Genomic DNA, 14,228 nt, shown 5'->3' on the forward strand with positions numbered 1-14,228 from the left:
GTTTTTCGCATAATTTCAAATAAAACTGTACATGTTATTAGTTGTGTGTATTTAAGGGAATCTAGAGAATTTTAATGAATTGTTTTTATATGCTCATAAGTTTCAATTATTTAAAAATCATTTTCAGATATGCGTCACATCAACTCATTTATATAGAAAAAACAAATAAAACAATTCATTTTCATAGAAATAAGCAAGTCCTTTACAAAATATCTAAGAATTTAATTCTAATAAACTTATCCATACATACATACATTTATTTATTTATTTATATATATATATATATATTTATTTATTTTGAAGTTATTCAGGTGCAAAACTTATAATGTCAAATCTCACTGTTGAGAAAACAGTTTCAGTATCATTAAATTTGAGCAACAACAACAGTGGATAAAGAACAGAAGCTTTAAATGCGCTTTGACAGTAAAGCAATAAAATCTGAGACTTTCCATTAAAAAAATAATATAAAATGCTAATTTGGACATCAAATTATTTTCTTTTTCTTTCACATGACATGAAAATAACAAAGATATTGTGAATTTAAAAATAATATGACATAAAAAAAATTACTTTCATTTAGAACACATTAAGCTAGACCAAGGGCCTCCTTTCATCATTTTCCCCTGCAGAATTCGGCAGATTCCCCAACTCTTCATCACCAGTAGATTTTGCTCTGAGTTCCCCTGGAGAAGAACTTAAGACCCTTTTGTTGCTACTGAATTTGCCATCTGGCAACATCTTCAATGTGATTCCCATAGCTATGAGTAAAAGTCCACTCCCATGTTGTTCTGTCAATGGTTTTGTGAATATCAAGTATGACAGTAGCAATGTCACTGCCTTTCTTGCTGTTGTTATCTGCAACAATATTCAATGAGCTAAGTTAGGATCACATAATGTGATTAAAGTTGAATTTTTCTAACACCCATATGCTGGTTATTTATATATCTATGATACCACTGAATGATTGAATCAAGTTAAAGGGTGAGTGAGAATAAATGTTGTTTTCATTTTCATTTTCATTTAATCTCATTTGTGACTAGTAACAGACTCTCTTAATACTTAATTCCAAAACACTGTCTTATTAGTTGATATTCATGAAATGATAAACTAAACAACACTTTTTCCAATCAGTTGAATGAATGAAAATCCTGCGAATCGTTGGAACTCACATATTTAGTGAAGGCTCACATGACTTTCACCTAATACTATTAATAGTGTCAAGAAATGTGATGCTAATATCTTTCCTTATGTCAGAACAAATTTCAATTCAAGTTAAGTTTTTTAATACAAAAGGATCATATGTTTGGTCATTGAATAACATTTAAGAGTGAGAAGGCATGGAGCCTGGTGTGTTTGTTTTTTCACATGGGGGTTATTAATGTTAGGAGCTGTAAAATGGTCCAAAAATAATTGACATGCCAATAAAAGGAAGTAAAATCATGTGAAAGCAATTTACCATTGCTGTGGTGGCAGCACCAAAGATGGCAATGAGGGAGAGAACAGATACTTGACCTATAAACGTGGCCATTGCTTCAAAGACCAAAACTCCATACACATAGGGATGCTGCAAGGACAAGAAAAAGTGATTCTGCTTAGAAAAAAGAAAAAAAAAAGCATAACATGTTACTGGTGTGGAAAAGGGTAGTGTTTATTCCAAAATTACCTGTGAGCATGAGGTCCATGCTTTGAATAATTCTCCTGTGAAAAGCATGGGTGGGATTAAGAAAGGCAAACCCACTACTGTTGAGCAGAAGAGCATCTCCATCTGTGTTTACAATGAGAAAAGTACTAGAAACTTAAAAGGCTACTATTATATATATTTATGGTTCCTATGAGGCTTAAACTATTACATCAGAAGAACATAAAAAGTTATTTAAAATTTTCTGAGAAGTTAAAATATATCTATGTTGTTCAACATAATTGACATAAAAAATCAAGCACCTTGAAAGGCGCAAAGAAGGTACAGAAAGAGAAGGAAATCACCTGTGTGGTCTCAGGGTTCATAGTGAATATTGCTTCCTGAAGATTTCCCAGGAAAGAGTCCATGACCAATGCTCCAGAAATCATAACAACACCAACGACACTGAAATTCGGTGATGTCTGTGCATCTGCTAGTGTGAATAGGATCAGACCAACTACAAGAAGTATTGCAGATACATATTCATGTAATGGATATTTCCTTCTCAGACCCGGAATGAAGGCACCCATAATCATCACTGGCAGAACCTATAACACAAAAACTGCTTCAGTTACATTTCAATGTTTAATGCTCGGTTTAGCTACAACATGGTGATACAGTTTTAGAGGCAAAAAACCAAGATTTGGAATCATTGAACTGCAGCTGATATTCCCTTTATAACAAGCTTAAGAATGAATAAAACCTCATTTGAGGTGTTTTAACTGTAGCTGATACAAAGATGTTTCCTTCAAAAATGGGTAAAGTAAGGATATGATAGAGTTTCTTTTCATGGGCTTTTGTTACTTACCTTTGTGGATTTGAACATGATTTGTGCAGGATAGTTAAGAAAAGCTAAAGAACCCTTTGTTAGGCCATGAGAGCCCATAAGTACAGCTGAGAGCTTTACATAAGTTTTCCATGAATTCACCATTTGCTTGCTTGTGAAGCCTTGAAGGTAAATCAGACACAGGTACACAAACCCTTGAACAAATGTGAAGTACCAACCATAGCTAAAACAAGTAAAAACAAACCACCAACTTCACCGTTAGACCCCATTCAAAGCTGCAAAACAGTAATAAATAGAATAGTACCAAGGTGAATCATTCACCTAAAATGGAGCCTATTATACACATATTCCTGCAAAATAAAGCAAATGAGATAACACTTTATTAAAACATGATTATTCTCATTCCAATGACTAAAGAAAAGAAACAAAATTGAAGACAAAAGTCCCCACAAAACATCCAGAGAGAACAACAAAAGGCAGACAAATCTTGGCACTTTCGACAAAACATTTTACTTGAAAAATAATCTTTGGGCTAGCAATTATGAAAGAAAAGAAAGATCAAAAAAGAAGAAATGTACAAAATCAAAGGAAACCAAATCCGTTTTACCACTAAAAAAACTATTCTTTTTTTCTTTCTCCCCTTGCTCAGCCCTTTTTCTGAAACCCAGTTGCAGAAACGTTGAACCAAAAACATCAAATTCAAGAATTCAAAAAAAGCGAGAAAACAGAGCAGATATATGATCCATCTTGACATCTACCTCACAGATGCCGTTAACAAGATATCCAAAGAAGAACCCCGATGAACAAATAAGGAATTGCTGCCATCTTGGCCGGTCAGAGAGTGAAATTCCAAACAAACTACGAGCCTGCTCCTCGTTCTTCATCTGTTCACAGCACTCCTTCTCTGTCCACTATTCAACCTCCACACCCAGAATCCAATTCACCAAAAAGACAACACCTTTGGAACTCAAACCATCAACCAGCCTAGAAATCTTGCTCTTGCATGTCGACTTTGCCAACCCCAGAAAAACAAAATAGAATTTTGATCACAAAAAAAACGGAAACTTATCTGATAAGTGACCAATCTTTGCAAGAAAGTTGCAGGGGGTCACCACTTTGTGCATGTAAGATTGAAAGAGAGAAAGTAAAAGGAGAGAGAAATTGAAAGAGTATTAGTAGTGTGTGTAAATGTGAGCATTCATTCATTCACCCACACAATCTCAGCTGTCTCCTACGTACTAGTATATATGTTTATGTAGTGTTGATTCCAAGCAAAGGTGGAAGGAATTGAATAAATAAGAAAAGAAAGAGAAAGATTTAATATTCGGAATTATGAAGGGACGCTCTTGATCTCATGGGAAAGGACTTAGGAGTATTAAATTGTGGCAGAAGCAGAAGGAGAAGACCAGCTTGGGGTTAAGGGCAGTTATGTCATGTGGGCTACATGCATATATCCCTTACTTCATGCCCCCTGTTCTTATTATAATGACAATATTGTCTTATTATTATAGTCCTAAAAATATAGGGTAGGTCCTACATAGGAATGATTTTGGAGGGTACCTTTCTTTACTTATGTTTTAACTTCACAAGTGCAAGTTTCCAATAACCAATGTAACTTCTGGTTATTGGCCATTTTGGAGTTCCACTCACAAACACCTCATATTAGGAATTACTATAACACCGTTTTTATATATTTTATTATAATTTTTCTATGATTCATTCCTTTATCAGAAATTTTATTTTCGGAAATATACATCATGTCAATGAATTTGATTTATTATAATCAGCCATAAAAATATGTTTTTAGTCTCTACATCATAATAATATGATAAATTAGTTTAATTATAAAAACTTTTGTGCTTAACCATTTATAATTCACCAATCGAATAATGAAAATAAACTTTCAAGCATACATTTTTGGACAGAAATTAATTTGTTTTATTATTACAATTTTAATAAAAGTGTTTCCGAGTTAGGCTATATAATTTAGATAAATTTATTATCCAACCCACTAACAAAATATTTAATTGGATTAGGTTTATTTTTTGCATTTCTTTATATAAAACTCAATTCAATCTTACTTTTAATCAGATTGAATTGGGTTGATGGAAGATTTTGAAAAACCTTCTTATGTAATAGTAGTAGAGAAAAAATGTTACTACAATTACCAATATTAAAAGTATCATTAACACTATCACTGTTGTTATCATAATTATTGTCACTACCACTATAACTACCATGGTTGTATTTTCAACTATCATTATTAATATTACTACCACAATCAATATTATTACTATCATTATCACTATTATTTCAATACCACCACTACTACCATTACCATTTGTCAATGTTATTATTATCATTACTACTAACACTATAATAATTGAAATTATGATTACATTTGTTATTATTTATCGAATAATGGTAGCATGACACACTTTTACATTCATTTGACATAGAGTATAAGGATAAAATGATCATAAAAATATAAAAAATAGAAGAAAACGTAATGGTAGCATGACACACTTTTGTATTTTTTCAATAAAAAATAGAAAAAAACGTAAGTAAGAGTAATGTCAAATGAATGTAAAAGATTTAAGTGTGTCAAAGAATCATTATTTTTATTTATCTTATAATTATTGCTACTACATTCACTAATATAAATGTATTACAAATATTATATCGTTATTACTACCGTCACTACTATTAGAAGGGTCAACCGAATTTATTAATTTGCAAGTAATGAATTTTGTAACTCGAGCTACCCTATCATAAAATGATGAGTTAATAATTTGACTCATTTAAGATTTTGTTCTTCCAACTTATTTTATATATTTTTTATAATATAATTAAAGTATATTTGACTTGATTTTTTTTTCAATAATAGAATTAAAGTGTTAATCTATTTCCTCAACATTATTATAAATATAACAATTGAAAATTAAAGAGTCAACCTACACAAACATATAAATTAAACATTCAAACCATTTAAACATTATTCAACAATATTTAAAAATTTAAAAATATGAAATTATAAATCTACGTAATTAGAAGTATTAAATAATTATAAAAAAATGATACAAAATTAATAAAGAAGTATTATTAAAAGATTAATTTATTTTTAATTCAACCCAAATTCACTCAAATTCATTAAGTAAATGAGTTCACTTTGATTCACATTTAAATATTTTTTCTTTAATTTAATCTTATTTTGGAAAACATATTATGTTGACTCGTGAGTGAAACTTATCTTTTTTATCTCCAAGTACTACTTGTAATCAAAACCTCTACTACCAACTATTAGCACTATTATCACTATTAGTATAATTGTCACTACGATTACCACCATACTACTAATATGATATAATTGTAATATTATTTTCGACAATTAGATTTTCTCTAAACAAATATCGAATCGAAAATTAAATATTTTGCGATGCTTCTTGTCTTGAAATGAGCAGTGAATAATTCAAATAAATCTAAAAAATAAATAAAATTAAGAAAAGAACGGCGAGTGACAGTCATTTGAAAAAAGCTATGAAGTTTAGAAAAAATGTTTTAGTTAGCATATGTTGGTGGTAGGTAAGGATTAGACTGAATAAAAGTTAAGCTTTGTAAAGACAAATGGCTTTCGAAACTTTTTCTATTATTCTGCTTTTGAAGTCAAACAAAATTATGGATTAATTATAATTTATCTTATGCAATTAATTATTGTTGATTCAGAAGGTCGTTTTGTTCGTTAATCAGTCATCACTCACAGACTCGTTGACATGGATGGAGTACACTTGTATTCTTCTTAATTTACAGAAGACGATAATAAATATAAATCGCTAGTTTAAACAAACTCAATTTTAAATTAGTTAACATAATGTCATAAGACTTTATTTCACTTTTGGTATTCTGCTTAAAAATTTTAATTTATATTTTTTATGTGATGTAATTGAGTTTTTTAGTTTTAAAAATAATTTAATTATGTCATCTTCGTTATATTAACATTAACTTTGTATATATCACTTGTCATTTGTAGTATTTTTTTTTGTTCTTTTGATTTTTAAAAAAATTTGTAATGTCAAGATCGTATTAAGTTTTTGTCATTTTACGTGGTTGTGATTATGTTATGTGTTCATCATACAATGTTATGTGTCAATGTCAATATTACGTGACATTAACTTATATTCAATTTATTTTCTATAATTGAAATTTTAACTCAATTTAATTTTAATTTTTTTAAATAGAACAATATACCAGCTAAATTAATAATTAAGATTAATTACAACTTATATATATACATGTTAAAACAACTTTTTAAAAATTTATATATCAAATCTCTTCACCTAAATATTCAAATTAATTTTATTTTATAATGTGACAAAATACATTTACCTGTTTTAATTAATATATAGTAAGTTTAAAATATGATTTTTTATTGAAATTAAAAATGTATAAAATAAAATTAATGTTAATATTTAGGTGAAGTGATATGTTGAATAAATTTTAAAAAAATATTTTAGCATGTATATATAAGTCCTAATTAAGCTTAATTACTAATTTGGTCTCATTGTGGAAAGTGACAACATTCTTCCATTAAAAAAAAAGAGACTAAATTAAGTCAAAAATTCAAATATAAAGACTAAATTGAATACAAAACATTGCCCGGTGGTACTGGCATTAGAACATGTGACATTGTATCAACATGTGGCACTACACTACCACGTGACACGATAATGGCCTAACACATGACAATTTAAAAAAAAATCAATAAAATAAAGTAAAAATACCACAAACTAACACATGACATGTACAGACACAACCTTAATGTCAATCTAACAAAAATAACCTGATTGGATCATTTTAAAAAACTATAAGACTTAATTGCACCAAATAAGAATGATATGTTTCCAAATAAATTGGAGGACCAAAAGTGGAATTAAGCCAAATAAAAACTAGTGTTCTTACCAAAAATAAGGGAACTCTTTGAGATGATGGAAGAAACTAGGTCCTTTGATTTGTGAATGTACCTAGAGGAGGTCTACCTATAGAAGATCAAGTCAATAAAACACAAAGATGTGAGTGTAGAAAAGCTTATGAGGAATAAAGAGAATGAGTACTCCTTGTAAGAATGTTCTTATTTTATAGGCATAAGTGAACCCAAGATGAAGGATAGAGAATAACATTAATTAACAAGATATTAGTCATTTTAAATTATCGTTTTCAAATTGCACTTCAATCATTATAATTGAGATATTAATGTTAATAGTTATGAAAACATGACATTTATGATAATCCATAAATATTAGTATTGAGTGTTGACACTTAACACTAATATTTATGGATTATCATAAATGTCATGTTTTCATAATTATTAACATTAATATTTCAATTATAACGATTGAAGTGCATATTTGAAAATGATAATTTAAAATGATTAATATCTTGTTAATTAATGTTATTCTCTATTCTTTATATTGGGACTTAATACTAATATTTAGGGATTATCATAAATGTCATGTTTTCATAATCACTAACATTAATATCTCAATTATAATGATTGAAGTGCACATTTTAAAATGATAATTTAAAATGTTATTCTCTTTATTTTTCATAAATTTCTCTCCATTCACATTCTTTATGTTTTATTGAGTTGATCTTTTACAAGTAGACCTCCTCTATGTACGTTTGCATATTGAAGGAACTAGTTTTTTCAATCACCTTAAAAGGTTTCCGTAAGAACAAATAATATTTAACAAAATAGATATTATGCATTTTCTAAAGTAGGAAATATATACCTCGACGCTCTGTCCAATGAGCTCTCAAAACACCAAAGTCATGAGTCTTTGATAGGTTGCTCCTACTCTTTTTAGCCTAAAAGGTATGCTTTGTAGTAGAAGTTTGCATCCTCTATAGTGAAGGCAATTTTTATTCTATCAGTTATCGCCATGGGATCTGGTTGTATTGACAAACAACGCAATCTACTAATCGATTTATGCTTGATAGAGGATAGGCTTCCTTTAGTCAAGCTTATCAATACACATACATCAATTCCCATTAGCGCCTTTTTAACCAACAATATATTGGCAAGCCATGTGGTATAATGCGCTTCCACAAATCCTACCTGTAGGAGCTTATCATACATAAATTCTCGTTGGCGCATTATACCACCTGGCTTTGTTCAAGTATGTATAATCAATACACATACATCAATTCTCACTTGCGCCTTTTTAACCAACACTATATTGGCAAGCCAGGTAGTATAATGTGCTTCCCGCATAAATCCTACCTATAGGAGCTTATCTACCTCAACCTTCGTCGTCACTCTTCTCTTTTCTGCTAACTTCCTCTTTTTATGTGATACGTGATTTACTTCCTAAACTTGTGAAATCGATGTATGAAATATTTTATTTAACGTTTTTTGTTATACTTATGTGTTGATTATATTGACAAACTCGTTTAATGTGTATTGTTTGAGTTATTTAATTGGTGCATGGATAAACCTGTTTAATGTTTTTGTTACATTTGTTTAATCAATGAATGAAATGATTTGTCTAATTAGTATATTGATAGACTCGTCTAATTTTTTTTGTTATACTAATCTAATCAATTTCTGAACATATTGTAATGTTAAGAAGTATACTTTTTTATTACATATTATTTTTGTTAAACTTTTGAAATAAATTATTGAGTAAAATAAAAATCATAATATTAAGTAATGTAATTTTTTTATTACAAGTATATATTTTTAACCTTTTAAATGAATCATTAAATATAATATTTTAATTTATTTTGTTTTAAATATAATCATTTAAAAACTTATTGAAAATTTAATATAATATTTTAATTTATTTTGTTTCAAATATAATTATTTAAGACCTTGAGTTTTATGTAAAGCTAATTTTTATTAGATAAAATACTAAAAAGATAAAAAAATATTCAAGAATAAAAGTATTTATATTATTATTTAATATAAAAATGATAAATATATATTTTTAATGATAAACTTTTAAGACAATTATTTCATCAAAGTTGTTTTTATATATTGTTATCAATAAACACATTATTTTTTAAATAATATATTATTTTAAGAAATCATAACTAAGTTTATCGTAAAAGAAAAAATAGTATATAAAAAAATAATACTTTAAATATAAGTCATTTTTAATATAATAAATATGTTAAAAATATTTAGAAAAAGCTTTTAATAATAGTTAAAATGTGAACACACATAAAAAGATTACTTATAAATAATCTTTATGGATTAAAGTGTATATTTTCAATTCATTATTTAAAAGAAATGGACGTAAAATATTATATCTATAATGATCAACTACATTGATGAAAAAGAATTAACTTTACATATCGTAAGTTGAATTGTGTTAGTTATATGATTAAATTATTATTTTGGCATATGAAAATAATTTGAATTTTTGTGATGTGGTATATTTAAGTATTAATTTTAATTGTCTCAACATATATTTCTAAACTTTATTATTGCTTAAATTAAACTATTAAATATAATTGGTATTTTAGATATTGGTTTGAAGATTTTAAATTTCATAAAATAAATAAAATAAGTAATAAAGTAAATTGTCTATCTTCTTTTCTTATATTATAATAGATTATTACGTTATAGTATGATTATAACTTATTATAAAAATAAATTCTATGTACATAAATTATAACTTAATATAAAAATAAATTTTGTATACATGTAGCAACAAAATAAATATAAATAAAAATATTAAAAAATAAAATAGATAAATAAAAAAATAAAATGATTGTGTATATGTGGTAACAAAATAAATATAAATAAAAAAGAAATTAAAAATATAAAATGATTAAAGAATTTGTTTTTAAAATACATGTTAATAAAATAACATGGGTAGTAAAGTAATTTTTTAAGTATTTTCTTTTCTTGTATTATAATTATAATAGATGATAAAAATTACATTTTACGTAATCTTATAATTTATTTTATGTATTAGTTTTGATATCACAATTTATCTTATAATCTACAACTTAATAATACTGAAAGCATAAACTTAACTTAATATCCTTCTTAGTTAAAAAAAAAATACTAAGAAAATATTAAAAAAACATTTTCAAATACTTATGTCATTATCATACCAAAAAGTAACAGAGTTGGGATCGAAATAGAAAGTGATGAGTGTCGTATAATTGTATTCTTGAATTCACCTTCGTGTGAAACCTTCTTCAACCTTTGGGGATTAGGGTTTTCAGTTAAAAATATTTATAAGTATGATTATATATTTTGTTTTATTATTTATTTTAATATATTATTTTCATATTTTCTTTATTTCATTATAGGGATATTGTCAATTAACTACTACACAATAACATTGGTCACATAACTAATAAAATAAATAGAGTTGGCCATATAACCGACACAAATACAGTTGTTAAATTGATTTTACCTTGAAGTTAAAATAAAATATATAATAAAATTAAATGCATTGAATTTAATTTTAAAATTCATATAATATTAGTTAATTTAATTTATATTTAATAATTATCAAAAGTTAATATTCATATAATGGGATATAATTTTAATTAATATTTATATTTGCTAATATGTAACCCATATCAATCTAATTTATTTTTAATATTTATTTAAACTAGTGTTAGTTTATCCAATATTAATGAAATCTAATTTTATTATTTTTTAAATTTAGTGTTAGTCTAATCAATACTAATCTTATTTCTTTTAATATTTGTATTTATTTAAAAAATATCGATTAAGTTTATATGAATCTTATTTATTTTTGACGTCAATTTTTAGCTAATATTTTCTTGTAATATTTACTTGTATTATTTACTTGTATTAGATATCTTATTTAATCTTATAATTTTTTAAATTATTATACTTACAGTAAATTCTTAATTTTATAAGATTCTCAATTAAAAATCACAAAAAATATATATTTAAAACCATGTTAGTTTTTTTAATATGGAACTAAGATATAAATATTATCTTGAAAATGTATCCCATTTTCACTTCTTTTTAAAGGATAAAACCATCATATATATCTATCCACTTTACTACCCATTTACTCACCAAATTCCCATTTTCCACACGGCTAAGATATTATAAGAATATCTTAAATGACTACAATATTGTTTCACTCATTCATGTACAAATATAGTGCATCTATCTATAAAAGGATACTATACTCAAAAAATGAAAAGTTTTTGCGTATCCATTTCCTTACATATATAATAAATTTAGATTACTTAAGTTAAGTAAAGGTAACCAAACCTATTTGAAAAAAAAGTTGTAGGGTTTTTAAAATATTTAAAACATTATTCACATGATAAATTATCCAATATTTTAATCACACATGAATGGATTTCTTTGAATTCTGTATCTACTTGCAGTACTTTAAATATTTTATTCCGACCTACTTTTGCAATTAATTATCAACTTTAAAAATTCACTGTCAAATTTAACTGGTCCTACATGTGATTTACGAGTATATTAAATGTGAAAACTTACAATAGATATTAAGCATTAAACTTTTTTTGACACTTTGTGAAAGTAGAAGAAACACAGAAGACTCGTGGATATGATTGTGACCATAAAGCTTTAAATTTAAAATGCATTTTTTGGCATAATTATAGAATAGCATGCATGCATGGAGTTTTAATTAATAAATAAATAAAAAGTATGCATGGAATGAATTAATCTTTTCCATGATATGGGTGGTGTTCCGTTTCAGTCACGTCCTCGATTGGTGCAATATTATCCCTCAATCCAAAAAAGAAAAACAATAGATCACGAGATATGCATCATTTCTTACCAAAAAAATATAGAACCACTTTATGCTAAAATTTGTGCTATAAGTGTAGCTATATCTAAACATAAGTACTTAAGTGCAACTTGATTTTCTTGTAATTTTCCTCTCCTCAAACACTTAGGTAGTGATATAAAGTTAACTCACTACTTAAATATTTACAAGTGCTTTTGATACGATGTTATTTTGCAATTTTTTTTATTGTTGTAATCCAATTTTGGTAATTGTTTTTACGTATGGTAGCTGTTAAAAATCCTAATAAATAAATTCCACAAACACTTCTTGTATATAAAATGAATATTTAGTAGTTTTTATTATAATGTAAGCTTAAAATTATTTTTTTTAATTAATGAACTATAAAAAAATTAAACATATATAAACAAAATAAAATCATTTTTCTTATTTGGTAAATGTGATATTGAATCGGGTTTTTATGAGATTTGGGAGTGTGACTTTACGGTGAATTAAAGAAATTCTAATTGACACAGGTACAAAAACAGCGTATAACGTCTAATATTTTAGACATTTCACGTCGAATTCGAGGTCGATGTCATATTGGGAGACTTGACGTCGAATTTAAAAAATTCAACGTTAAATTGACGTCGAATTTAAAAAAATTGACGTATTTTGTCAATATTCGACGTTAATCAATTTTTCTTTTTGTTTTTTTTAATTAATTGTGATCCTTTTTACCTGAAAAGTAGAAAAACAACCTATTTCAGTTTTTGATATTTTATAAAGCATGAACTATGAGCGTGTAGTGTAGTATAACAACAAACAACAATAACCAACAACAAACAAGTTCAATCAAACAATAACAACAACAAACAAGTTCAACCAAACAACAACAACAAACAAGTTAAAAAAAAAAACAACAACAATTAAGTTCTTCAAAACGAAAACGAAAACTAACCTTCAAAAGGTGGGTTCGTCAGAATAAAGTGTCGTCACCAGTGAGAGAGAAAGCAGAATGCACCTATGAAGGACAAGAACACGAAAATAATCGGTCAAAACAAACAAAAATCATAAATTAACATGCATTTGTATCAAATGAAAGAAAGATTACATATGTGATGGTCGTCAAACTAGAAGAGAAGAGAGTCTCGCGCGCTAAGATAAAGTTAATGAATTTTGATTGAATTCACTAAGCTTTTGACGTCTAACGCGCTGAGACATTCAACGTTTTATATCCGTCCAATTACAATTTTAAACGACGTTTAATGATTGCATTATTTACAAAAATATCATCGGTCATTTTTAACGTTGACTATTTAGTGGTTACGTTATACGCTATTTTTGTACTAGTATGAATGTCGATAAATGAAGAAAGAGTCACCTATAAAAGATTTTCTAACATTCAAATGAGTATCAAAATTTTTGTATAGAAAAGTAAATAGAAGATATCTTTCTAATAAATATGTATAAATATTTATAGCATATCAGAACTCCCTCATTTGTGTGATTTTGAATAAAGAATATGTACATTAAATACAATAAACACAATTTTTATTTATTGTTAGTTTTGCTTTGGATTTAAAATGAAATAACTTCTTTCTTTGAGTTTGTAAAGAAATTGTTTCAACTTAAATAATTCTCTTTGTTGGACACTTAAATTTAATTAATTCTGATAATTGGTTTAAATAATAATAATAATAATAATAATAATAATAATAATAATAATAATAATAGAGGGGTATGAGTATATAGATTGGACCCTATTTATTTAAAAAAAATAATTATTGTAATTTTAATAAAAGGTTTCTGTACCAGGAACAAGTAAAGTTAAAATTTCGTAATTGCATTGAACGATTCAAAATCAATTTCATCAAAATTAACAGTTACTCAATATGTATAATAAAAAAAACACTAAAGTATTGAGTGTTATTAGGCTGACTTCAGTTGATGTTTACTATGTATTATAAATCAAAGAAGCTTAGGATAAGTTATTAGAGAAAGT

At 26.5% G+C, this 14,228-nt stretch overlaps 1 protein-coding gene across 2 annotated transcripts; it reads right to left on the reverse strand.

Annotated features, from left to right (window-relative positions):
- Positions 1-424: 424 nt before the first annotated feature.
- Positions 425-3,917, reverse strand: LOC108326817 (UDP-galactose/UDP-glucose transporter 2). 2 transcript variants are annotated; one of them, XM_052873959.1, is made up of 8 exons: positions 3,680-3,917; positions 3,224-3,475; positions 2,787-2,815; positions 2,487-2,688; positions 1,984-2,226; positions 1,664-1,765; positions 1,457-1,564; positions 425-855 (listed from the first exon to the last, which is right to left on the reverse strand). In XM_052873959.1, exons 2-8 carry the CDS (start codon positions 3,347-3,349, stop codon positions 592-594), a joined length of 1,074 nt encoding a protein of 357 aa, XP_052729919.1. In that variant the 5' UTR covers positions 3,350-3,475; positions 3,680-3,917; the 3' UTR covers positions 425-591. The 2 variants fall into 2 exon arrangements, with proteins under 2 accessions (XP_052729919.1, XP_017415879.1); XM_017560390.2 differs by having other exon boundaries at positions 3,224-3,917.
- Between the last annotated feature and the right edge of the window lie 10,311 nt (positions 3,918-14,228).

Source organism: Vigna angularis, chromosome 2, assembly GCF_016808095.1.
Source record: "Vigna angularis cultivar LongXiaoDou No.4 chromosome 2, ASM1680809v1, whole genome shotgun sequence".
NCBI lineage: Eukaryota > Viridiplantae > Streptophyta > Magnoliopsida > Fabales > Fabaceae > Vigna > Vigna angularis.

Excerpts from the sequence above, each read along its gene's own strand:
- LOC108326817 (XM_052873959.1), bottom strand. The coding sequence starts at position 3,349 with ATGAAGAACGAGGAGCAGGCTCGTAGTTTGTTTGGAATTTCACTCTCT. Across the intron at positions 2,816-3,223 it reads TTGTTAACGGCATCTGTGAG|GAATATGTGTATAATAGGCT; the intron begins GTAGATGTCAAG and ends TTTATTTTGCAG. Across the intron at positions 1,565-1,663 it reads CATGGACCTCATGCTCACAG|CATCCCTATGTGTATGGAGT; the intron begins GTAATTTTGGAA and ends TTGTCCTTGCAG.